The following is a 27,741-nucleotide window of genomic DNA, read 5'->3' as shown; positions in this document are numbered from 1 at the left end:
GTACAAACACACGTGTGCCTTGCATGCTGCCTGCCGCAGCCGAAACCTTCTCGTGCACGAAGTGGCCTCTTCCCCAAAGTGTCTTCTACTCACATCCTCCACGTAGTGGTGCAGCCTGCGCTACTAGCCTATTCGACGCCTCGTCAGGGGTAGTAAGCGCTATATAAATTCTGTTACAATACTAATAACTGGATGTGAGACATACAGATCCCGAAATCATAACATTTAGTTGGGAGCCGGGTTGTCTGCCTCGCTGTTTTGTGATGCTGGTTTATGTGTTGTGTTGTTGGGTACTTGCAAAGTGCCCACTCCAGCCCTGAGGTGAGTTATAGAGACAGATTGTGTGTCTGTGTTTGGGGGGTGGGGGTGGGGGGGAGATGATAGGTGCGATCAGGAGAAAGGGATAGAGGATGAGTCATGTGAGCAGAAGCATGTGACATAAAACCCTTAAACAATATATGCTGCAAGACCAGTTTTTGCACAAGCTGCAGGGAGCCTCGGAGTTTGGTAGGCTGGAGCAGAAGACTTGCACAGAAGGGAGCTGTGCCAGTAGGGGCAAGGATGGGGGCGTTGAGAGGGAGGCATGGGTTGGCACAAAAGATCACTTTAGAAAAGCAGATTCTTAATGTGGCGGCGCGCTCACTAGGCAGTAGGTTTCACAAAACAGCGAATCCTATGTACGATAATCCCCGCAGGCGGCTGGGTGGGGATTCGACTAGACAGAATGCTTCGGGAATCAGCAAAACCGCTGCACAAGACTATTGTGCTTCTATATATCTCATTAAAGAGCTGGCAGCCTGGAGTGTGGGATAATCTGGAGACTGAGGAAACCTTTCTTTCCACTTCGGGGACACTGAAGTAATGATCCTGGCAGAGTTCTCTCCAGCTCAGGTCTTGAGGCCTTCTGTCATGCAAGGATGCTCAGCTCGAAATCAAGACTCCAGCGGATTCTGTGCGCGTGAAAAGCTCGCAGAGGAACACACGCTTCCCCCTCATATGCCACCGAACTTTTACTTGAAACCTGAAGAGAAAGATTTCACAGGGAAAGTGTGAGCACCGACGCTTTCTGCTTGTGCTTTGACTCTAGTGTGACTAGCCCTGACAACGATTCTGTGGGACGATCACAGTGAGCGTTTTTTTTCTGGTGAACATTAAAGTCACTGTTATTCGCCTTCATTTTTATCTTGGCACACCATTGACGTGGTCTGGTACCAAATAAAAGAGTTATGAAACTATGATTGATATGAAAGCACAAATGTATGCTTCCAGCCAGAAATGCCATTCACAAAAATGTCACTCTCTTGATATTCTCTACACCATTCAAAACATTCCTTTTTTATCTAGAATATGAAAGAGTGCAAATCAAGGCCAGACACATTCCAGAAAACTGTATACCAGATCTCAAAGGTCCAATGATGTAAGTGAATAAGTGGTCTAAACCTATGAAGACATGGAGCACGGTGAGCTTCCTTAGCACTGTGTCAATGGTGATACAACATAGCATGTATATGTAAAACCTACGTTCACCCTTAAATCTCTCGCAGATGAAATAACAAATGTTTATTGCTACGCAACTTAATGGTATTCATTTCATTGACATCGGATGGATGGAAAGCTGAGTGAACCCACTGGAGTGATGCCTCCGACTATGAGGTCGAACAGATTCTTGAAGTGGACGCACTACTCTACTGAGACACTGCTTGGATGGGAATGTCCCCTGCATGGTGCACAGTCATGTCCCCTGCCCAACTGCGATTATCTGGTATCCTGATTTCTGGCCCCAGCCTCACACTAGTCCAGAGTGTACATGAAGGCTTAGGTCTAGGCCTGCCCTTAATTTTCAACTAGCCCTGGACCTAGAGGGGAGCACCAAGCAAACCCTTAGTAGTGAGAGAAGGACTACAGTGTAATGTTGTAGTGGCGACATTTGTAGTAATTCTAGTGTCACTTGGCCTTTTTATTTGTCACATTACTGGAGAGCCTACTGCTCCATTAACACCCAGTGAACCCGGAACACAAGCACTGAGATCCCATATGCATGCATATGTGCATGTATGCTTCTGAGGTGAGGCCATACTCCATGATTAAACCACAGTGACACAGGCCTCTGGGTTCTATTCCGGAAGCCCCTGGGGTGTTCATGTGCTGGCGAAGATAGCTGTGAGGTTGCTTTCCTAGGCAGTGGAAGTGCATTGCTGAACTTTCTGGGAATGGAGGGAGGGAAGCGAGACAATGAAGTGGGAAGGAGGAGACAGACTTCACGTTAGACATTTGATTAAGTCATTTCTGATACTGAGGGCTGGTGGTTAGTCTTCCTGAGACTTCCCTTTGGTGGATAGCAGGGCTGATGAGTCTCTAGACTATCACTGTCAGGTGTAGACTGCTCACACCTTGTTTTGCCTCAGTTGTGGGTGTTCCAACATGGAGATGATCCTGCTGTGAACAGCATCATTTAAGACAAAGGCTGAGGCTGAAAGACAGCTTGAGAAGGACTTGAGGAGAACCAGCCCAAACTGGCTCTGAAAAAGCAAAGAGATATTACACATTTCTTGTCTGCTATTCCTGTATACATGAGGGAGCTCCTGACCAAATTTTTGTTCCAGGTCCCAGTTTCAAGTTGTCTTTTGAGGGGGTGCTCCACAGAGGAACAAGAGGACTTCTGTGCAACCAGGATTGATGTCTGCCAGTCTGATTCCCATAGGTGAGGGGACATCACCTGGGGTCCGATATGGAGGAAGAACTACTTTACTTGTCCTGGGAATCCAAAGAGTCTTGCCTAAGCGAGAGGGTAGGAGCAAGCCAATCCTGCAGATGGTCTGACTGTTGGTGTCGAAAAGAAGGGTTTAACCTGGTGCTTTGGTCCATCCACCATAGACTCAAAACCCATCTGACTGGCGTGCTCAAGATTTTTAGCCAGTTCCTCAACTCCTCGGAGGAACTGCAGCACTCTTGAACCATATCCGAGCAGTCTTCTCTGTTCTATCCATTGCTGAAGCTGTAGTACTTGCCAAAGTGTACCAGTCAGGCTAGCCAACTAAAGCCGGGATCAACACTGCTGCTTGGAAACGACTGTGTGCCTGTGATCGAAGTCAGTATGACTGTAGAACTTCTGAACCTCTGCCCATGTCTGAGTGGCTAGCCTGACACTGACCCCCAGGGGTGCCAAATGGACTATGCTACTCTGAAGCACAAGGATACCACCTCAAGGCATTTTATACCGAGGAATTGCCTGGCAACCATGACACTGAAGGCAAAAGTGTCTGATTAGACTTTTGACACTTTGAACCATGAAGCAGCTTAAAGCTCTGACATTGCAAATGCAGACCTGAGCCTGGAGAAAACGACTGTGAGATCCCACAACCCAGCGAGGTCTCTGCAAGAATATCAGTGTGACTCGCCAGAGTGGATGAATCGGGCCCGTAGAGATCAGAAGGCCTGTAGGCTGCTGAGAACAACCAGAGCCCAGAAGAGGGCTACCTCCAGAGGCCAGGCGCTGCCCTAAGGAATTATTAATCAGCCTGCACTCACCCAGCCTGAGCAGTTCTGCTGTGTGTGGTGACTGTGGTCCAGTACGACTTCAGTGAACCTGCCTGCAAGCGGAAAGCCTACTGTGGCCGTCCCAAACACTGTGTCACTAAGCCCCAGACAATTTGAGCAGCGAGGGAGCATAGATTTTCTAGGAGGAGCCCCACCTTCCCACCTTGGAGCACAGTTGGCTCACACCCATACATCTGATATTATTGTGTATTGTGTAGTATTTGCCTTTCTGTAGAATAAAGTATTTGTCTTTTAACGAATCCCTGCCAAGTACTCAGCTTCCATTACTATATATCAGGATGCTCGGAGGGAAGGGGCCCCCTTTAGTGAGCAATTTAGGTGGCTAACTAACCGATGTCCTTGCAGCTGGCCTTTTTGCAGCTTCTTTTGGGAAGGAAGAAACAGCATGCCCAATTTAAGGTGTATTTGACATAGCAAAGAGACATATTGAAAACAACAGTGGGGCTCTTGGCTTAAGACTCCAATACCTGCTACCTTCACTGGATCAAATCATCAAGAACTGAACATTATGCAGGAGAACTATCATCTTTACCTGGCACAATGAAGCCGCACATGAACACAGACAGCACATTGTGACATACTGCTGCAAGAGCACGCACAGCGAACAGCACTCATATAAGAGAAGCAAAGGGCTCTGGTCAGAGCTGGATTTAGCGTAGTGCATCCAGAGTGGCTGCACTGGGTGCTTACCTGGTGGGGGTGCACTGACCTTAGGCTGGGCACTGTGTTTAGCAATAACGTACTATTTAAAAGCACCTGCTGCAGAGCTCCTTCTGTATTCAGCTTTCAGGCAGCAATACAAATGTCAAGATAACTATTGTGATCAATGTTCCTGCTAAAGCGAGAGATTGGAGTTTTCTCTAATGGCAATTTTGACTGCCATAAAGTAGCTGAGAGGGATAATATGCCTGCTGCAAAGAACAGATCTGTATTTTATGTGGATAGCTGAGAGGATTAGTAAAACCAGCCTTTACCAGCTCTTTAAAAAACATGAAATGTATGAGAGAGAGAGGGGGGCTATGGAGAGATGAGGGGCACTACTGCCAGATGATAGTGAAGGAATCCTAGGAGGACGTCCTGGACAGGGAGGGGCACCACAAAAAGATTGTTGCACCGGACACCACCAGTGCTAAACCCGTCCCTGACTGGTTATGGGGTGTGAAGAGGTTTTAGTGAGAAGGCCTGTAGAGTTATCCAATTTGGGTGGAGGTAACATATCCCTACTACAGACTACCAAATACACTGCTGGGAACAGTCACCCCATAAATTGGGGAGTAGTATCAGGCTCGACTATGGTGCAGAAGCACCCTAACCAGCAAAACCTCGTACTCTGCTGGGAGATCAGCAAACGCATGGGTCCTGCACTACTCCTCTTGAGGACATTAGGTGAAGTGAAAGAAAAAGACACAGGATCCTAGAAACACACAACAAAGTGCAAGGTGGAACAGCACTATACACGGACTCCTATTTTGACCTATTTTTGCTTATAATGCCTTTTTTTTTTTTTAGCACAACCATAGATTTCTTTTGATGTTACTCCCTTGAGCACTTCTAGGTGAACCACCACTGCATAGAGGCATACATAAAGGATGTTGTTTCTTTATAAGTCACTCCATATGTTTTGTTATAACTCAAACAAAGGGCGATATCTGTCCCATTTTAGTTCTTAAAGCTCCAGCATCATTCATCAATGAAAGAATTACTTCAATCTTTAACCTATCCTGAGCGTGAGGCAGAAGAGCATTTCAATGGATGGCGGAAGTGGCCATTCCTTTGCTTAAGAAAGATAATATGAACAATACAAAGGTTGACAACTATTGTTCTATCACCTTGACACTGGAAACCGGGAGATTTCTAGAAAAACTGGTTACTAGGAAGGTAAATTCATATCTGGAGGAGGCAGGGCTCCTTAATCCCTGGCTACTGGGCTTCCAAAGAGGCGAAAGGCACCAGGACATCTTTACTCGCAGCTGTTCTGAAGAATAATACAAGACGAGGGGGACACCGCAGTCTGGGTTTTGTTAGATCAGTCTGCTACATTCAATACTGTGGATCACACAATCTTAATCCGTACACTGGTGTATGCAGGGTGTCTCGGGAACTGTGGTGACTTGTATGTCTTTTCTCGGTAATCAAACCCAATTTGTGTCCATCCCACCACAGCGTTCCTTAAATTGTAGCGTACTATACAAGGTCCCACAGGGATACTCCCTCTCATAGTGTTCAACATTTATGTCAGACTCCTGCTGGGAATGATGTAGGTCATGGATGTCATGCATTAACGAGGCTGCTGCGAGAGAATAATTTTTTTTAAACGTAATGGGAGCGAAATCAGACTGTTGTTGGCACGGCACAATAAGCACTGTTGGTGGAAGTCCACCTGACCAACTTCCTCAGTACTTTTCCCTGGTGGGCGTGGTTAAAAGTCCAGGTATATACCAATACGTCGGGAAAAACAGCGCTTGCGCGCTGCTATACTAGACCTAAAAAGGCCAGGGAGGTTAAAATAAACGGAATGATTTTACCTGCTGTTACGTCCTGCGGCTTTTTGGGCAGGGTCTCTAAGCGCTACCACTGCAAGAGTTATATTACCCAAGAACTATTGCAGTGGTCTCTCCCTGGGCCTCCCTAACTCTACAACTGCCAAGTTACAAGCGACAGGAAACTCTGCGGTCAGACAGGCAAGAGGCCAGAGGAAATCTGACCAGGTGTTGACTTCCCACAGAAACGCTTCACGGACTCCCCGTCCAAGAGAGGGTGCAGTTTGAAGCACTTTGTTTAATGAGGAGGATTTATTATGGGCTCAAAAGGCCTAGCCTTAAAGAGAGATTTGCAAAGTAGAGCACCGCAAGCACCTTGAACTGCAGCTGTGGTTCATTAATGAGGTTTCAAGCTCTGAGTTGGCCCGTTTGGGAGTCCAATCTGTGTGCCACGTGGGCCAACCTACCCTTATATTTCACAATCGGTAAAACCATTTGCCTTTTCTGAAACGGTCTCCACGCCGTCCTGCTCTGATCGTTCCGTCCGGGGCTCGGTTTTCCCGGGCTTAAGCTGGCTGTCAGTAGAAGGAGCGCCGGGATGCCCTCAAGTGACTGAACGAGTTACAATTGTTAAACAAACACGTTACGTTATATAGCTTTCCATGATGATTTCGCCCTCTACAGCAGATCCCCACCAAATACCTCCTACAGCCCACGCTTGTCAGTAAAGGACTAGGAGGCAGCCACGTTAACAAACTCTCATTTGTTCTGAATTTTCATGTCAAGGGGATTGCGGGGAGGTGCAGCAGACCCTTGAGTATTTTCCAAGTCTCCCGAGGGCAAGGCGCGGGTTTCCACTGCGCTCAGCGCAATTCTAAGGCGTTAAAGAAAGGTTTAAATTGATTTTTTTTTTTTTTAAAGGCACTGCGCATCACTTACTGCATTTGTTGATGGGGAAAAACCAAAGTGTATACATTCCAATGTGACAGACACAGAGGGATCCATGGGTTGGCTGGATCCTCCCACCACCTTCTTCTCGATTGGCCAGGACCTGGCACTGAAAGTGGAGTTCCTTATTTCTAGTATTTCTGTTATCTGGTATATTCATGCTCTGCCTCTTTCCGATAGAACATGCAATGGGTGGGAGCTGAACCTACGCCCATACTTCTTGATCCTGTAATTGTAAGCAATATGTATCTATGTGAATGTTCCCTCTGACCTCTATCTGGGAACGACTGAGGCGTCCTACGGATGTCACTTGACAATGTATTTCGAGTAGACCTTCTCTTGTGTTTAGGAAAGCAGTCGATGGACCAAGACAAAATAGGGAACATACGTGCACTTCCTGGCTCTGCATTAGTATAAATAATCTGCTGGATGTTCAAGGGACAGACGAGAAAACATAACCCTTGATTGTCAGCTCACATATTTTAGAAAATATTCTGCCTCCATCATACAGAAACATGACAGTGAGGTGGGTGGACACAGAATATTATTCCACAGCATCAATATCAGGCATGTACAGCATGAATATGAATACTTATGGTTTATGTCCTCTGGATTTGGGTGATCTATGACGTGGCTACCTCTTATCACAGCGTGGAGAGGGTGGTCCCCTTGTGTTTGTTTAAAGCTATCCTGAGACTGGAAAAACATGTTTATTCTGATTCTGACCATCACAGTGAATCAATGTTTGTCTTTCACTTGTATGAGTCCTTTGTATAACGGAGGCCTTGCTTTCTGGTGAGAAATCCCCAATTCGAGCTTTTATTCAGCCTTTGTCACACAGGAGTGTGGGACACAACAGACAATACAGATAATGGTTCAAATTAAATTAATTAAAGTACACAAGGCCTGTTTAGTTTCCATGGATCTAAATCAGTGTCAGCATATTTTACTTTAGATGAATAACATTTATGGTGCGTTCCATACTTACCTTAAAATAAAAAAGTCCAGTTCTGTAACATGACCTAGGCAAATGCTTGATTTTTATCTTGGCACGTGCATTTACTAAAAGTACACAAGAAAGTACGGGGTTCTCTAAAGAGGGCGTCGCGGGTACCAGAGTAGCCCTAGGTTGTACGTGTTCTTATTTGGAAGGGTAATGTCAGTGAAATGTCAGTAAGTAACTGCAGAGTGCATGCGCGGGGAGAGACACCGGGGGGAGTTCCTTTTACGGACTAGGTGGTCTCACACACTATATAGTGTCATGCTTCATCATTTGACCACCTAGACCCACCCAGGTAGGACAGTGCCACCTGGGCGGACTCAACCTCACTGTTAAAGGAACAGGAGGGAGTGCGTAAATAAACTTGTTTCTGGAAAGATCGGGATCCAGATAATCTAGTGAAAAAATTAAAAACACTTAAGCAGACACCTGTGAGGAGTGACAAATTTAATGGTGGTGTCTGATTGGTGTAGTTAAAACAGGGGTTGGGACACCTCTGTGAGGATAAGGACTCACAGGGTCACCTAACTAATAGCCAACATGTTTCTGCCCTCAGAAGTGAGCCAATAGAGGTCTCGGGGCATTCGTCAGGGCCTAGGATCCCTACGTCTCACGTTGGAGAAAATTTACTCTATGTGAAGGTCAAAGAGTGTGAAGTAAAAAGTCTACCTTACCCAAGGAATTACCTTGAGGCGGCCCTTTCATAGAGGCTACTAGCCTCTGGTATCCAGGAGGGGGAGTGTCCCCTTATAGTCAAACATGCATCAAAGGGGGCGCTCGCCGTGCGCCTATACCGTCCTCTCCTTGGTTCCAAGCGGTCCAAGGAGAGGACGGTATAGGCGCACGGCGAGCGCCCCCTTTGATGTATGTTTGACTATAAGGGGACACTCCCCCTCCTGGATACCAGAGGCTAGTAGCCTCTATGAAAGGGCCGCCTCAAGGTAATTCCTTGGGTAAGGTAGACTTTTTACTTCACACTCTTTGACCTTCACATAGAGTAAATTTTCTCCAACGTGAGACGTAGGGATCCTAGGCCCTGACGAATGCCCCGAGACCTCTATTGGCTCACTTCTGAGGGCAGAAACATGTTGGCTATTAGTTAGGTGACCCTGTGAGTCCTTATCCTCACAGAGGTGTCCCAACCCCTGTTTTAACTACACCAATCAGACACCACCATTAAATTTGTCACTCCTCACAGGTGTCTGCTTAAGTGTTTTTAATTTTTTCACTAGATTAGCTGGATCCCGATCTTTCCAGAAACAAGTTTATTTACGCACTCCCTCCTGTTCCTTTAACAGTGAGGTTGAGTCCGCCCAGGTGGCACTGTCCTACCTGGGTGGGTCTAGGTGGTCAAATGATGAAGCATGACACTATATAGTGTGTGAGACCACCTAGTCCGTAAAAGGAACTCCCCCCGGTGTCTCTCCCCGCGCATGCACTCTGCAGTTACTTACTGACATTTCACTGACATTACCCTTCCAAATAGGAACACGTACAACCTAGGGCTACGCTGGTACCCGCGACGCCCTCTTTAGAGAACCCCGTACTTTCTTGTGTACTTTGAGTTATAGAAATAGGGAGCTAAGTACGGTGGGTTCCTCCATATTTGTCCCTCCTTCTCCCTCATCCTCTCTCCATGTGTATTGACGTGCATTTACTATACATATAATTCTGGAAAACTACATTTTCAGAAAATATAACATGAGCACAAATGGGGTATTACAGTTTATGTATGTATGCATGTATGCCTATTTTTACAGTACACACCTTGTCAAAGGGCATCAGGGTGTTGAACAGGGTCAAAGTCACGCATAAAGTCAATGAGTGATAGGACAGGTATCTGGGTTGTAGACTGTTCAGTAGCGGTTTCTATACAAGGGAGCAGGGGTGTTGACCCCATGACTGCAGCCATAGCCATTACATTACTTGCATGCACATACAAACTGTATGTATGCTGCTGCACGGAGCTGCCAGCTTCTCGCAGACAGTAGTAGGCGTGGCTTTATTGCTGACTGGCAGCTAGGGCTGTTTGACCAAACTGCGCATGTCAGGTGGACCTGAACTTTGCTTACAGACAACTCAACGTGCAGTTTATGGATTACCCCTAGACATAGCTTTCAGCAAGCAGGACAAACAACACAGCCTACAAGCAACACAGCCTAACCGGTCTCCGATGGAGCGCTGTGATCACCTATCCCAGCCAATCCTTGCACTGCTCTTATGCTGTTTAATGTTATAAATCACATGAGAGCAGTGATTTTACTGGAATGGTGTTTTTGTTTCACTTTGTCCGCCCAACATGCATTGCTCAGCTCTTCACAAGGTGTGTGGATAGAGTCAGGCTGCTGGTGTAGAAGATTTACTGCAGTGCTGAGGTAAGCTGATTTTTGGTATGTTTATTTTTTCATAATACATCTTGCCTGTTTGTTTCATGCACTCCCTTTCCGTCACAGGGTTTCCTCCTGTTATAGCACTCTGATTGATGTGGGTCATTGTTGGCAAAGGGCGTAGTCAAGGGCTCACCCAGATTTACTGGTTGAGTTGACATCCCAAAGCCCCTGCACCAGTGATCGCCTGGGCAGGCATTGTCTGCAGCCATGTTGTCTTGGCACATTCCACTGCATACAGGGTCACACCTTTTACTCATCTATGTTAGGTATGTCGAGAGAGCAACAGAGTACTTACGAAGGACAGGCGACCTTCACAGTGAAGCACATGCTTGGCTTTGTCCTACCCGCCTCTGTAAGGGAAACGGTAATGCACCCTCAAAGGTGCAAGGCATTGACAATTTGTCGTCCCTAGGGGTGCAGTCGAGCATGTCCCTTCCTCGCAGTCCCAAGCATGTTTGTGGGTTATCATACCAAGTCCATAGGAAGGCATAAGCCCCTTGTCTCTCTTGCTCCTGGGACCTAGTTGAAAGGGTTCTTCCCCCCTCCAGGGAGTAAGAAGAGCCAAGACACAGGAGTGCACCTGGAAAGGGAGCTGGCCCTTGCACACACAAAGCAATTGCTTTGCAGCCTATTTATCTTTCCCAGGTAAGAAGTGAAAACGTCCATCTGACTTCAAATAAAGAGATGGCCGTAGGGAGTGGGGAAGAGGTTGTTGACTTTTTCTGAAGGTTGCTTGAAAAGCGCTTCCTAAATTGCAATCTAATCGAATCAAGATAGATTCTATCATGAGCGTTGTGCAGTATAGATTATATTACCCCACTGATAGTCATTTTATGATCTACGAAAGAGTAAAATACTGTAAGGCGCCAGCAAAGTGTCAGAACTATTACTTACAGGATGCGATGTAAATCACTGCAGCATGAGGCTCAGCTATCTTACTGATAAGAAGTAACACCGTAGAATATGTGTGTTGGCATCCGTAATGGGAAGCTAGAGTACTCACTGCCTCGTTTCCTCTATTCTGTTGCCTTGACCTATTTTACTCTTCTTTATATTTGATGTTGCTGCCTACTGTTCTGTTGCCTTCCTTTGTGTGGATGCAGAAAGACAGACTAACACAAGGAACGATGTAAGGTAGTCTGTCCCACCGTGCATCTAGCGTGTCCCACTAGCAAAAGGTCTGTAAAGGCCTTCAGTACACTGCATTTTTGCGATCACAAACCCTGTGATTCACAAAATGAAATGCCTGTGTGACGTAAGGGAGTTGTGAAGTGGGAATTTTAAGGATAACATGGATCAGTTACGTCATAGTAGGAATGGTTCTGCAGGTTTGTCGGAGTGACAGTTCTGTGGGGAGTTTGCGGACGTTTGTTGTGAACAGAGTACTTTAGAATTATCGGGAGAATTCACTTACCGCAATGTTCTGTGTCTGCGATTTGAGATTGCAGGAGGCTGGGGGTGCAGTGAAGGAGAGAGCACAGGGAGGCGGGATTGCAGGACTAAAGCACTGGAGTCGAAGGATACCACAGAAGGCTGATGGTCCAGAGAGGTAGAGCATTGGGAGGAAAGGGAGCACACAAGCAGTGGAAAGATGCCAAAAGATAGCACAGGAGACTTCTGGTACAGCCCAGAGTCTGGGAGAGCATGGGGATGGAGAGAGCACACAAGCAGTGTGTTAACTGAGGGAGCACAGGCAGCACAAGGGGTTGAATGGCTGGTTACGAGGGGGAGATAAGGGAGAGAACTAAAACAGAAGGGGCTGGCAGGAGGGAGGATAGAGGCTGGGGCTCGAGATGAGCCAGGGCAGAGAGAGATGGGCAGCCATGTCAGGCAAACTGACAGCTATGTGGTTATACCGAATAAGCAGCTACCTACATCATTATCATATGAAATCTCTTTATTGATGTAATAACTACACTTTCACAATTGCTTTATTAACCTTCTTGTCTTCTCAAATATGCTTGAAAAGGCACCATTTGTCCACTTGTTTTTTTCAAACTTTTCTCGAGGGGAGAACCCCCCCAAACCTCACATGACAGTCTGGCTCGCTCACTACGCTCGCTCACCACCAAGCACTCATCATGGACTTTTACGCACCACCACTTTCAAATGTCACCAGCCGCCACTGGGACTGTTAATGCATTGTGATGTAGTGTTGTTGGAAAAGCTGAGTCTTTAACTCTTTCCTAGAATGGAGCAGTGTTTGGCCAGTCCTGATTGATACAGGGGTTTGTTTTAGGTCCTGTGTGCATAGAAAATGGAAAAGGAAATAGGCATAGGGAAATGCCTGCTGCCTCAGGTTCTTTCTTTCGTAGACTCCTTAGTCTGGAATCTGATGGTGTCCTGCCTGTAGGTATGCAGAGAACCACCAGAGATGGTGAGTTTTTCTGAAAAATAAGCACAGGTGCTACTCTTGATGGCTTTGTAAACAATTCAACTGGTTTTGACAATGGCATGGGCCAGCAACGGGAGCCAATGGAGTGCCATCAGGATTGGATTGATGCCATCATATGTCTTCAGACCCTCGATAAGTCGTTCTGCAGAATATAGGAGCACCAGTGTGGAGTCAGGAGGTTTGAACAGCAGTTCTGAAGTTTCTTTCTAAAGAAACAAGTTCACATTGTTTGGAAGAGAGAGCTGGTACCGGGTCGTCTGTTTTCTTGGCACTGTGTTTCCTGAGGGTAAGGTTGGTGTCAAAGGTGAATCCTAATGAATTGGAATTCAGTGAAAGTTGGGGGTATAAGACATCAGGGTGCATGTTATTGTCAATCCATTTTGACATGAAAGGGGAAGGTAAGCACAGAGAGGCACCAAAATAGGGTTCACAAGAGATAGCTGCTGCTGAGATGGAGGAAGCTGGTGTGGTCTAGGGTGCTGCCCACCAATACAAGGCACACACAAGGAGAAGGGAGCTACAAGCCACACACTACTTTTTTGCAGTCCTATAACATTAGCTATAGCCTGCAAAGGGAGCATTTTGATTGGCTGGCCACCCATCTACATTCCACATTGGATGCTAATAATTGTTACTACTGGTGAAAAGTATTAAAGGCGCAGCCAGGGCTAGTAGTGACCGGGACCAGACCCAAATTAAAATGACCCATTGCTATTTACTTATTTCCTGCCTCCCCAATAATGTGTGAACATAGCAGAGATTAATTTGCAGCACTTACATATGGTAGGAAAGGTTGCATATGAGATATGTATGTATAAACCCATCAAAGGAATGTTAGTTTACTTAACATAATGCTATTGTACCAGGTGAGCATGATCATCTTCACACTGAGATTTCTAGTATAGTGCCGATGCGTTATGTGTATATATGCATCTCGAGGAGGCACTATCAGCGTGCGTTCCTCTCTAGTGCTAAGAACATTTGCCTTAAATATGTGCTTATCTTATTTTCGTGTAAAAATATAGCAAATCAGATGTGTGACATTGATCGGATGTATTTTGTGCTTGCATTGGAATGTATATTTAGTCCAGTCTTTATGCCTTGTATGATTGTTGGAGTTGAAACCTGTTCTGACCTAGGCAGATAATGGGGTTTACATTGTGTACTCAGGCGCTATCGTTTTGTGATAAAGAATGGGATCGTGAGGAAACTTCTCACAAGAATAGCAGCAGCTGGGACAATAGACAACACCTGTGTTTGTCTCGGGACGTCCTAAGTTGAGGCCTTGCACTGCTCAGGTTCATGCTGCTACCAAATGAGAGCACTGCTGCGGCCGGTGACACACTTGTATGAAATCTGTATGCAAAGCAGACTGGTTATTTTTCAATAATTAACTCCACGTGACAAGTTCTGATCATCACACTCAAGCCAGAGGGTAATTTCTCAGGCTCTCAAATTTTTTAAAATAAACATACTGGGTGGAGTGAGTGTGAATATGTCTCTCAAAAACAAGGTATAAGACTGAGTATATTCTGCAGAGGGTGAGTTCAGCTGAGAAGTAAAGTAAGCCCTACTGCATAGGGGAGCTCATTTGACCATTTAGTGACTATACCGGCAAAGCATACCTTCAATCACAGAGAAAAGATGCAGTAGAAAGGCAGGACAGGGTAGTGCACATGATTTTGTGTGCATTGCTTTACAAAAATCAGCGAAACTATTACTGTTGACTCGCATGACAGCCAGTGGTACAGTGCTTCGGATCACAGAATGCATAAGTACCAGTAACACAAACTATTAGTAGAATATTTTACAAAAATCTACCAGATGAAAACGTGGACCGGGTTTCCACCTCAATATTGTAATTAACACGTCAGTATTTATTTTTGTCAGGTACACAAAGTAAACACTAATAAAGTAGCTTATTACCGTCATTGAGTTTTGTAGAAATTGAAATATGAGAGTGTGTCTTGGGAATCCCCTGCAAAGCTTTTTAGTTAACCCCTTCTAAATACATCCACCCCACAAAAACATATTGCCGATTAAAATGCACTAAACAAATGTCATCAGCTCTTTCACCAACCGGAAAACAAGCACAATATCTGATAAAAGCCATCTCCTTTAAAATCAACAGGTATTTGGGTTTCAGTAGTTCGCTCCCAGTGGGCTTTATTGGTCTATGTGGCAGAACGATGGGACGCTGCCACTGGACAAGGTGGCAAGATCCCAAAAGATTGTTTTGGACTCCACTACTAGGATGTGTAGGGTAAAGTGAAAGGGAAACACCCGTTTGTACCACAATAACAAAAAGCCACAGTTTCTATCATAATGTAACACTCAGTTCACAGATGTGTACCTGGAGCATTAGACTTTTCAGGTCCAAGCATATCAGAATGCAGCTGTCTGATATGCAATGACCTCTTGGAGATATTCTGAAAGCTTCACTGGGAATGCATTCTGCCCATTGCTTACCATTGGCATTGTGGCTGTAACTCACATGTGCTTGCTTTCTATTTGCTAGCTTTATTTGTGTTATGATGTCCAGCACTCCTGGTATTCTTCCATGGGTGCGTGCTTTCTGTAAACAGGTCTTTATATTATGTTCATATTGTCACATTTGCTTTGCATTCAAAGACTGAGGCCAAATGGCAGGCTCCTTAAGGAAGCTTGGTGTTTACTCTTCTTTCTCTGACTTCAAAGTGAGAGAATTTATGGGACAATCCTGCTGGCTAGCCACGTAAGAGGAAATACTGTAGGATGTTATTTGTTCTAGCACACAACAACATTTAAATAACTGTAAATGAACTGTGCAAATACTTCAGAATATATCAGGATTAGGAAAGCAAAAATTAAGCATTTTTTAAACATTCTGAAGTGTGGAGGTAACAAATATTGATAAAATGATCAAAAAAAAACTATACACCTGGTGATGCCATTTCCACACATTATCATTTGTGCACTGTATAGTTTATCAGTAAAACTGTATCTGCAAATGTAATGGTAATTACAATTGAAAGAGTGTTGTCTATAATGTCAGTGCGCAACCAAACCATGCACACTCCACTCTATGCTACTCCACCGTGTGCCAGTCCATTCAACAACACTTTATACCAGCTATGCTACAGCACTCCAATCTACGCCACTCCACTCAGTGACAATCCACACCACTCTACTAAACTCTACTCTTCTCCACTTTGCGCCACTCTAGTCCACTCTATGCCACTCCACACCACTCTATGCTACTCCACTCTATGCCACTGTACAACTCTACGTCACTACACAACACAACACTCCACTCCACTCTATGCCACTTGACATTATGCCACTCTGTGCATGTTATGACATTCTATGCCATTTCAATCTAGGCCACTTTACACCATTCTACAACACTCTATTCCATTTTATGAGCCTCTATTCCATTATATTCTATTCTAAGACACTCCATTTTACAACACTCTAACTTTAGTTCACTCCACTCTACGACACTCCACTTTATGATATTCCACTATACAACACTCCACTCTACGACACTCCATGATACTCCTGTCTACAACTCTCCAGTCTAAAACACTCCACGCTATGCCACTTTGGCACTCTTTGCCACTCTATGTCACTTTACTCCATTCTATCCCAATCCTCACTACGTTACTCCACTCTATGACATTTTGAACCAATCTACACTATGCCACTCCACTCCACTCTACTCTATGGCACTCCACTCTACAACACTTCACTCCACTCTATGCTACACCACTCTGTGCCCCACCACATCACTCCACTCCATGACACAATAGTCCACTATAAGTCAGTGCACTCTATGCCAATCTACTCCACTCTACGACACCTCACTCCTCTCCACTCAAAGACACTCTACTCCACTCTATGCTTTGCCATTTTACATTTCTCTATGACATTTTACGTCACTCTGTGCCCTTTACTCTAGGCTGCTCTACTCCACTCTATGACACTTTACTCTAGGTCACTCTACGATACTGCACTGTACAACACTTCACTCTATGACACTCTACTCCACTCCATACCACTTCATGCTCGGCCATTTTAGGCCACTCCTCTCTACGAGCCAGCACTTTACAACCTTGCACACTATAGCAAAACAGTCTACACTATGACACTCCACTCAATCACTGCGGCACTCCAGTTTACAACACTCCTCTCTACAACACTCTATGCTACTCTTCACCACTCAAATCTCATCCATTCCACTCTACAACACTCTAATCTATGACACTCTATGTCACTCTTTGCCACTCAAACCTACGACATTCTACAGCACTCCACACTAGACCGCTCTATGACACTTACCCCACGCTAAGCTTCTCTACCCTACTCTGTGGCACCCCACTTCACTAGGCACTCCACTCTGCTCCACTCTTCCCCACTCCACACTAGGCCGCTCCACTCTATGACACTTTAATCCATTCTACGCTATATTACACTACTCCACTCTATGGCACTCCACTCAATGCTACGCCACTCTACACCCCTCCACTCCATATCACTCCACTCCATGACACACTACTACACTTGATGCTGCTCTAATGGATGCCAATCCACTCCACTCTATTCTTCTCCACTCTACGACACTCCACTCATGACACTCTTCTCTATGACACTCTATTCCACTCCAATCTAAACCTTTCTATGACTCCACTCTATGCAACTTTACTTTAGGCCACTTTACGGCACTCCACTCTGATACTCTACTCCACTCTATGCCACTCCACTCTATATTACTCTTCTCCTCCACTTCACTGTATGCCACTGCACACTATGACCCTGCACTCTGCAACCCTCTACAACACTATTCCATACCACAAGTCTACTCCACAACCCTCCACAACCCTCTATGACACTCCACTCTACGACACTCTATGTCACGCTTCACCACTCAACTCTTAAGACACTCCACTCTATGCCGCTCCACAACATTTTATGCCACTCTTTGCCACTCAAATCTATGACAATCTATGCCACTACCCTCTATGACATTTTACTCCACGCTACGCTTCTCCACTCCACGGCACTCCAATCCAATCCACTCTAAGGCACTTCACTCTACTCTACCACACTTTACTCCACTCTATGCTATTCCACTCTATACCCCTCAGCTCTGACACTCCAATCCACTCTATGCCCCTCCACTCTACTCCACTATGTGACACTCTACTGTATGACACTCCACTAAATGACACTCCCCTCTACAACACTCCCGTCAATGATAGTTCCCTCTTCGACACTCCACCCTATGCCCCTCCACTCTGCGACACTCTACTCCACTTTATAACATTCTTCTCCACTCTACACCACTCTACTTGTTTCTCTTCCATGACTCTCTACTCTACAACCCTCCATGACACTCTAATCTATGCCCCTCTACTATATCACACTCCACTCTATGCCACACCACTCCACTCTACGATATTCCACGCTACAACAATCCACACCACTCTACTCCACTCCATGACATTCCACTATGTGACACTGTACTCCACTCTATACAACTTCACTTTATGACACTTCACTCCACACCATGCTACTCTACGGCCCTCTACTGTTCGCCCCTCCAATTTATGACACTGTACTCCACTGTATGCCACTACAAGCTATGACTCTCTACTCCACTCTGTTTCCCTCCACTCTACGCTACTATACACCACTCTACACCACTTCACTCTAATCCACAACACTCCACTCTACTCTATGCCACTCCATTCTACAACACTCTATGCCACTGTACAGCACTCCACAACACTCCACTCTACGCCACTTCACTCCACGCCACTCACCACCACTCCACTATACACCACTCCATTCTACTCTAAGCCACCTCATTCCATGTCAATCTCCTCTATGCTGAGGAGCAGCCACGCTGGTGTAGAACTTGGCTAAAATACATTGGCAAAGCCTATAGTTCTTGCATAGCCGAGATATATTGGCTTTGCCAATGCTTGATTTTAATCTAAACACAGACAGTAAGAGGTGTAACACAAAATTATCTGTTCTTTCAGTTTGTATCTACACATCTGGGTTTTGTCCAGGTAGGTAAGACGACATGTTTGCCATCCGCAAAGGGACAATAGAATTGTTTCACCGAAAGAGGACAAGATCGGGAAAAAACCTTCTGCACAAAAAGTCTACACAAATAGCAGTCATGAAATCCCTCCCTTCGAAAAGGGAGTGGTCACTCAGAAATGTTCTGCAGATCATAGAAACACGCGAATTAGGGTATTTATGAACCAATTGATCACCCGCCCCCCACCCACCAAAACCCCATTACATCATCCAAAATATGTTAACTTTGTTGTGCTCTCGCCATTAGAGCTCTGATTGCTTGAATTGAGAAAAGTCACGTGCTTACCGTGGTGTCATTGGTGGTGACGTAGACCAGCACATCGGAAGAGTTCCTGCTGTTGATATACCGGTAGCAGTTCCACACGCAGCTAATCAGATAGGCCTGAAAAAGATCAAAAAGAAGTTCTAGCTCCAGTGCCCAGAAAAGTTTGCAAAAGGTATGAGAAGGCTATAGATTGAAAACGTCCAGTCTGTGGTAGTAATACTCACAAATAAACCATCCAGCTGGCTATGATAATGGCATTACTTGTTTGTGTGTTGTGTGTCTCAGCGAATATGGCTTCGGAAACCTGGTGGGGGTCACTGACATCATTGTGACTGTGTATGTTACACATCATGTAAAACTAGCTTTATTCTAAGGTTTGCAAAGCGAACTAATTGCAAAGGCAACAGACTGGAGAGGTTTAGCTTTCTGACACAACACTGCTCTCCAAAGACAGCTTCGAGGCTGTTCTGACTCTCAGTCAGGAATGTAATCGGACGTGAAACCCCTTTGTTCAAACCGTGCATTAAAATTCATCTGCATAGTGCACATCTGGAAAGTGCATTGAATTGTAATATCTGGAACCCGTCGCGTGCGCTGCGTTTTATGAGCTTGCAGTGCCAACTGATGCTGTCGTCACTTCAATCAGGTTCCACACAGACTCATACTTTCTGTTGGATGCCGAGGCACCTTGTTAAGCAGACATATTACTGCATTGCAGCGGCGGGAGAAGGGCCTCTTCCTATTACCCTCCATCACTCAGAGGCCCTAGCACAGATCCTAACCTGCCTGCATACTTCTCTGTTGCCCCAGAATAGGAACTGACCATTGCAAGAACGCGTGCAGTATGTTGCATCAGCTATAATCTTGTCTGCCAACCGCAGCAGGGCGGATTACTTTTACCCAAACCTTTGAAAGGTGCTATAAAACATCATTAATTTATTTAAAATACGTCACTGGTTATCTTTACACAACCGCAGTTAATCTGCCTTCCATCCAGTTTTGCAGAAAGCAACTGGTGGGATTTCATTATTCTCTCTCTGTGTTAATCCACTAAAGCAGTGGTTCCCAACCTGTGGTCCGGGGTCTTTCGGGGGTCCGCAAAGCCACCTCAGGGGGTCCCCGACTGCTTAGAAAATTAAATAATATTTATAGATTAGGTCCCCAGCTTTCACTAATGACTCAGTAAGGGGTCCCCAGTTTCCAATAATGATTCAGTGGGGGTCCCCGAGTTCCAGTAATGATAAAGTGGGGGTCCACAGAAGTCAAAACGTTGGGAACCACTGCACTAGAGCACAGAATGGGGCGCCCTTCACTTGCATGCACATTAATGTAAGCCAGTTCTACATACTAGCCTTATCTCTGCAGACCCAAGATCAAAGCCGAGCTGATAAGAACGTCCAGGGCAAAATCCCACCTTTCTCAGGGAAGGCATTGGCCATAAGGCCCACTAATAGCAAGGAGTCATCTTTTCCAGTCCACACCTAGTGCGCAGCAATCCAGGACAACTCTGACCATAAGAATTATTTATGAAAGTTCAGTTAGTTTATACACTTATCAAACGTACGTGTAATATTTTAAACTATATTCGTACATGCGTAAGTTAAGTAGTGCAAGGAATCTAACCCCTGAAAACGCCAAATTGTTCACTTTTTCAAGTCTTATTTTTGTATCTCTGCTGTGGCCTGGGACCTCCTCTGTGATAAACTGGTTTTGAAATGTATCCTCCAGGGCTAAACTTTTAAAATAAGGTCATCTGGTGCGTCAAGGGTTATGCACTGGTTGCATGGGAACACATATGTGCACCTGTGAACGCTGAATGAGGATTAATGTTGTGTGAATCAGGCAGGCTCCTCCACACCGGTAGTACTGTGGCAGGTGGGTTCTTTCTTATTCCTAGCAGCTCAAGCTTGGAAAACTTAACCAACAAACACATCTTCAAGCCAAAAACATTCTTTCCAAGAAATCATTTACTCTAGTTTATACCACGGTTTACTGTTACAGACCCTCCGCTTTCTGAATTCACCCGACCCTTGCTTAATAAAACCTTATTAACATCACCATTAATGACCTATTCCTACAATTTTAACTAAAAATCCTATATATGACATGCTCATAATTTAGGATATACCAAGAGTAGCAGCTGCTACATTTGGCTTGCTTTTGGTATCCACTGTACTGCCCTTTCCTGAACCCTTTTAAGGGTTTATGAAGTCCATGGCAAGAGCAAGAAACAATAAGGGCTTAATGAGTCATTCTTATGTCCTGCAGGTGCCACTCTCAGATTCACCCAGCCCTCTCAGTTGGAAACTTAGGGCTCAACCCTAAGATGCCATCTGGAGGTCAGTATGTGTATGTGTGACATCACTTTCAATATACCTAACCGTTTGTAGAAATTCATGTTAATTAAGTGCAAAAGTTCCAACTAGGTTTAGTGCTGTTTCTAACATGGCAGCTCAAGGGAGTTGGCTGTTTCGTAATGGGCTGGACGCTCTGCGGCTTAGGAAGGAATAGGGTCAGCAGCAAGAACACATTAGACAATTGGCAGCTACATCACCAACCCACTCACACCAGTGTCCTGCCAAGTACTTAACTGAGCTTGGATACAATGGCAGACAATTAATCTGCTAACGGTTCAGCTCTTGCAGACTCCGAACACATTAACTCTGCGCCTGTAAGGTCTAGCGAAGGCTGCCTTTCTGCTTCTACCCTACTTTACACCAGCCGAAGATCCAGTTCAAGACTACCGGGGAGGAACTATTTAATGACATGGGTTGCAGTGACTACAAAGGGGCTCCTCTGGTCTTCAGTGACACCCAGTTGAGATCTTCAGAGTTCACAGTACATCAATAGTGATTCTACCACAATTGAACAATCCTTTCACCATGCAAAAGCCTTTGTCGCAATGCACATTAAAAGCCAACATACAATTATTTTACGTCTCCCAAAATATTTCTGTCATGCAACTGGCGCACACTTGCAGATAGTGTCTATGTGACCCTGTGAAGTGTTCTTTCCAAAGCTCTATATGTGGTTTATTACATTTAGTTTTCTTTACATTTTCATCACAGTAAAGGTTCCTGCTGCAGATTCAAGTAAAACACACAACACAGGAGATGTGGCTACTAGCATGCTGGCACTCAAGTACAGTGGCATTTTCTTTCACAATGAACAAATTCTTCAAATCCAATATCCTACTGGCAGTCCGTATGGATAGGCTGCACTAGCAAACAGGCTTACAGGCATCTTGATGTCAGCAACGCCTCTGGTTTAATAAATCCCTTTGCGTTAAAACTATTAGAAAGAGAAACTACTGTGAGACTAATAAATTGGAGAAGTAGTGACAAACGTTCTAAATTTTGGACTATTTTCATTATTATTTGTATTAGTAATAAACACATTTACTCAGCAGAGCGCCACGAAAAACCTGTCGGTAAGGGGCAGGGAACAGTTCAAAGTGACACCCACACCGTGGGAGACAACTTCCATGGTGTGGAACAACTCCCAAGGCAAGAGGTTCATTAGTTTGTTTATTTTCCAAAATTTCAAAAACAAAATCTCGCTTTGGAATTTTGTTTTGGAAAATACAACAATATATTAAACTTTGGACGGATGGTACGTTTTGACAGTACTCTACATCAAACTTTTTCTACATTTGGACTGCAGAGGATCCTTGGTGTGGCCGGAGTAAAGTACTCCAGCATACTCACAGATAAACATCCATCCACCAAAGTTTAAATCGGGTCTGAAGTCCACTAAAATTAAGACACAAGAAAGGGTCACTGACTGATCCAAGGAATTATTGCTTTGTTGGGTATGGCTACCATACAAAACCTTTATCATGAATAACAGAAAATTCAGTTATTTACTGCAGTGACATCGTAACAGTGGTTAACCGTTGTGGTGATATCATCCAGGGCAATTGCTTGCTTCCCCTTTGTTCCACTACTTCACCAACTTCTAAAGAGATTAGAGTGTGACAATCAAATGGAGGTTCACGGACTAACCCACTTTCTCCTGTCTCTCTGCAGGTCACTACACCCCAGAAGGAGATGGGCGAATGCCAGCAGCGTTATGTCTGTGCCAATGGCATTCTCCTTCTAGTCCCGGGCCCTTGATATACCTCAGTAAAAAAAATTCTCCAGAGAATTTCATTTTTGATTTGCATTTTTGTATCATTAGAGAAGTAATTTAGCTTGGGTAGACATTGCTAATCCGGGCTGATTTTATCTGGATGACATTTTTTAAAATGGGGAATGTGTTGCAGTGATGATGTAATATTTCAGGAACCATGAGACCTATATATATTTTTGGTGTCAAAACATAAGTTTTGGGGGTCAAGTAGTCTTATAGACAGAAAATAACTCCTCAGAGGAACCCTTTTGCCATTTTCCAAATTGGCGGCTATAATAGAGGAAGAAGAGACATATTTAGAATTGAAACAAATAATAATGGTTTTTAATCCTTTTATGTATACACCAAAAACTGTTTATGATCAGAATATGAAAAATATAATGTTTATCACTCCTGTTTTAGACACATTTTCATAGTTCACTTTATTTGTTTCAGCAATCGCTCATGGTACATTTGCAGAATGCTGAACATTTGATAACAGCATATCGACATGGACATCTGTTTTTTTAGCACAGGTTTTGCACGTACATGTACGTGTAAGTTCTGTGGGTAGAGGGTTTAGAAATTTCATAAGTTTCAGTATCTTCCCAAACAAATTCACATGGATCTTTCTCTACATATGCATGATCCAAAACATTTACACATCTTCTGATCAAGTAAAATACTCTTATAATGTGTCCACACACAGAATATGGCGTTGGTGAAAGGTCACTTAGTGTGACTGATCTCTTGAATTCACTGTACCGAAGATCATCAAATGTGTGGTGAGGGTGAGTGGCAGGAGGTGAGGTATATTTTATATACTTGTATTTGGGGAGGGTTTTTTTAGAGGGTGGTGTGGGTGTGTGGGAGGAGACCTGACATTTATTTTTTAATTTGGAAGGAGAGTTATCTAGAGGGCGGTGGGCTGGCTGGATGGCAGAACACGAGGTATTTTAAATATTTAATTTTTATATGTTGTATATGGCTGTCTCATCACCCCTTGCCTTTGCATATATGGTGGCAGGAGGGACAGATGTTTTCTGACGGCATATACAGGGCCAATGGAATACACAATTCCCAGGAATTACATGGCACAGGAGGACCAAATTATGTGGAAGAGTTTACTAAATTATGAGACAAGAAAAGGCAAATTGTGCAGCATAATGTGACACATTTTTCAATAGTTTTAGCTCAACATTTTGTAATTATTTTACACATGATAACCAATCTGAGCATAGATTTCATGTTATTAGTACCAGTCTGGCACCCAAATAGCAATACGTAACTGAAAGATGATCAAACTTTGCGAAGAGCCTTCTTCTGCAAAGTAACATGTTGCTGCATTTTTTGTAACTTTTGAGCTCAATTAGAGATAGCTTGTTAGAATCGGCAACTCAGAACACACAGGTGACAAACATTCCTATTATTCAGTTACTCTATATACTGGATGGCGAGGATGTGATGGACAACTCTTGTGAAATTTTGACTACGAGTTGCACCTTACTGGTGAGTGCAATTTTGCAATCAAAATTATCTTTACTGTGTGGTAACACCCCACCAGTAATCCACAATTATAGTTAATCCCAAACACATGGGGAATAGCAAAGTTGACCTGTTTTGAGCACTTAGGCAGGTTTGGGGGATGAAGGGGCAGAACAAAAGAAGTGTACTGGGAGAGGGAAGCATGCAGGGGAGCATTACATGCTTCCCCCATTGACAGAGAAAAGGGTTAGTCAAGGGCAGAAACGGAGACTTGGTCGCGGACAATTTTGCAAGCGTTTTTTATTTATCAGTTTTTCATCTTGTAAAACTGAGTGGGGAAACACCAGGCTAGTCATGATCAGCCGAAGTGGAATATCATATAGAAATTCTGCTTCACTGGACTCGTAATCAAGACCTTAGTACGTAAACGTGAGAGACATGTTGAATGGAACAACTTACACCTTTCAATCAGGCAAGATTTACAGCAGGAATGTCCTCATTAAATAATGTTATTTATCACCTTCAAATGTGAAAGTAATGGTGCATGGGTCCCTGAAACGTAATGACTGTAACACTGAAACCTCAGTTGTCTTAGACATAGTGGACAGACAGAGACCGACCTAGACAGAGAATCACCTTTGTTAAAACAAATGAAGGGATTATACTTAGTGGTAGCAAGTGAGAGAAATACTTTGCCTCTGTGACTGCACCATATTATGTACACGGGTGCAGAGGCAACGTGGCTGGAAGGAGGTGCACCACAAAAAGTTTGAGCACTCTCAGGGAGCCCACTGAAGACAGCCTTTAGAGAGGGTGAGGGAAGGGGTTCCATGGACCCTCCAGACATCCCTCTCAATGTGGTAGCAATCACTCATTCCACCCTCTTGTAGGGGTATCTCCTTCCCCTCTTTGAAGTGCAGGCCAGTGCTGCCTACACTGTGAATGACAGAGCAGCTACTTCAATCAGCTGGTTCCTCTTTCATGAATGCGTCTGCATTTGCCCTGAGGGCAGCACATTATCTGCAATAGGGAGCACTGCCCTTGTATGCACACAACACATATTATTAGAGGTGCACCAAGATACAAACAGGGACAAAGCACCTGGATGTGAAATGAATCCCTTGGAAATTGAGCTTTAGGATCAGACACCATGGTCTCTAGACTCGATTATGCAGTGCAAATTAGACATTTCAGACCACCTATACACATCGGACTTTCGATAAAGCTAGTTGAAAACATGTGTGCTGTCAAAACAGTATTCAGTGGTGCACTTCGGATTGCCACAATGAGGACAATATGTGCAAACAGTGAGCGGCTTTAGCATCCATTACTTCCTACAGACAAAATTGATGAAATAGTTTTTTACATCAACAGCACCAGCCTTTAGTATTCTAGTCATAACAAAGTTACCAAATGTCCCCTCCCGAGTGTTGCCAAAATTTGCATGAATATCATGCAATAGCATGAGTGATGTGATATGTAGGGTAATTAGCAGTGCATGTCAGGAAGACAGAAGCAAGCTCGCCGAAGCCCTGGGGGCACCACATTAATGAAATACAGAGTGGCTGCAGATACATTATTGTGGTGTGGTAGGTTGATAAGTTCAAACTTCTAAGACAGAAGTCTGCACATTGAAGAGTCTTGAGTGAGGGCCATGTGTTTTTACAATGTCTGGTTCATATGGCATTCTACAAACGCTGATTGTAGAGTGCCCGGAGAGAATTCACCCCACCAAGATCCTATGGGATTTAGATTTCATCAAACAGGATATCTGTCACTGCTGTGACGAAGTAACCCATCCACCAATATCTAAATCAGGCTCTAACTCTGCTCAAAGCAAGCAGGAGTAGGAAAACTGCTCCCGCTAGCTGGGAGTGGAGTTTTCATCTGTTTACCTGCCCACTGTCATGCAGGCAGGGAAACAGATAAAAGAATTGCTCCTGCAGACAAGGTGCTGCGTATTTCCCAGCTCCCTGTGTGCTGGAGCAATGCCGGCTCCCGCAGGAGGTGGAGAGTTGGCAGGGGCTGCGGGGGAATTGAGGCTCTACCCATGGTCCAATTTGGGATGCACAGAAATATGAGGACATCTCCACCAAACAGAGAAGCACTTACTACACAAGGAGGAAGACGCTTGAGGAACAATCACATTGCCAACATTAAGGATATACAAGGTCACTGGAGACATGACCTTGGTATCCTTTATGCAGGTGTAGTGTGGAATACACCATATATTTACCCAACGAGGTAGCACTTACTATTTGGCCAGTAGAAAGTACTCCAAATGGGTAGACATTCTGTGCAAATCTGTGGCTTCTTCTTGGATAAATAAGCATATCAGGATGCATTCTGGCACCGATACTCATTTCACAGAAATTATACCTGGACCCTCCCCCAGGGTGCCTGGGAGGTGTTGGCAACAGGTCTTGCCGTGCGCGGCACATGGTTAGACGTATGTCGGGGTTAGCTGCAGGGCCTGGCCACAGGCCTGGTCACTGCGGCCAACACCTGCTGTGTGCAGTCAAAGGTCATGAGTGGTGTGGGGTTTGATGCCTACGGGGGATTGGGTGCAAGGCCTGGCCCTTGGACAGGCCCTACGGCCAAACCTCGCCGTTCACGGCCAAAGGCTGTGCGTGGCATGGCATTGGGTACCTGGGGAGATTGGCTGCAGAGCTGGGACTGCAGGGCGTGGCCCCTCTGCACACAACCATAGAAATTCAGCTGTAAGAGTTATTTCAAGTAACTACATCTTATGCCCGAAGGTACCTATGACTCGCAGCCTCGCAATGCACAGCTAATTACCCCACATCATTGACGACATCTTCTCCAGCATTATTGATATTATCACTACAAAATTTGCAATAAAATTATTGATGAGAAAACTGTGCATGGCGGGGGGGTGAATTATAGTTACCCTATGGCATAAATATATGTATATGCACATATGTATATATATATATAATAATATATGTGTGTGTGTGAATATTGAAATACAGCTCCTTGCAATTCTTCAAAAAATTTCA

General features: G+C 44.6%; 1 protein-coding gene across 1 annotated transcript in view; it reads right to left on the bottom strand.

Annotated features, from left to right (window-relative positions):
* Nucleotides 1-27,741, bottom strand: part of LAPTM4B (lysosomal protein transmembrane 4 beta) — a 585,847-nt gene that overhangs the window by 36,893 nt on the left and 521,213 nt on the right. The window contains exon 6 of the mRNA XM_069220520.1: nucleotides 19,148-19,243. Coding sequence (XP_069076621.1) covers nucleotides 19,148-19,243 — 96 coding nt within the window. The remainder of the gene's footprint in view (nucleotides 1-19,147; nucleotides 19,244-27,741) is intronic.

The sequence above is a fragment of the Pleurodeles waltl genome, chromosome 2_2 (genome assembly GCF_031143425.1).
Source record: "Pleurodeles waltl isolate 20211129_DDA chromosome 2_2, aPleWal1.hap1.20221129, whole genome shotgun sequence".
Classification (NCBI taxonomy): domain Eukaryota; kingdom Metazoa; phylum Chordata; class Amphibia; order Caudata; family Salamandridae; genus Pleurodeles; species Pleurodeles waltl.
Note: the sequence above shows the minus strand (reverse complement) of the source record. Positions and strands in the feature narration are given on the sequence as shown.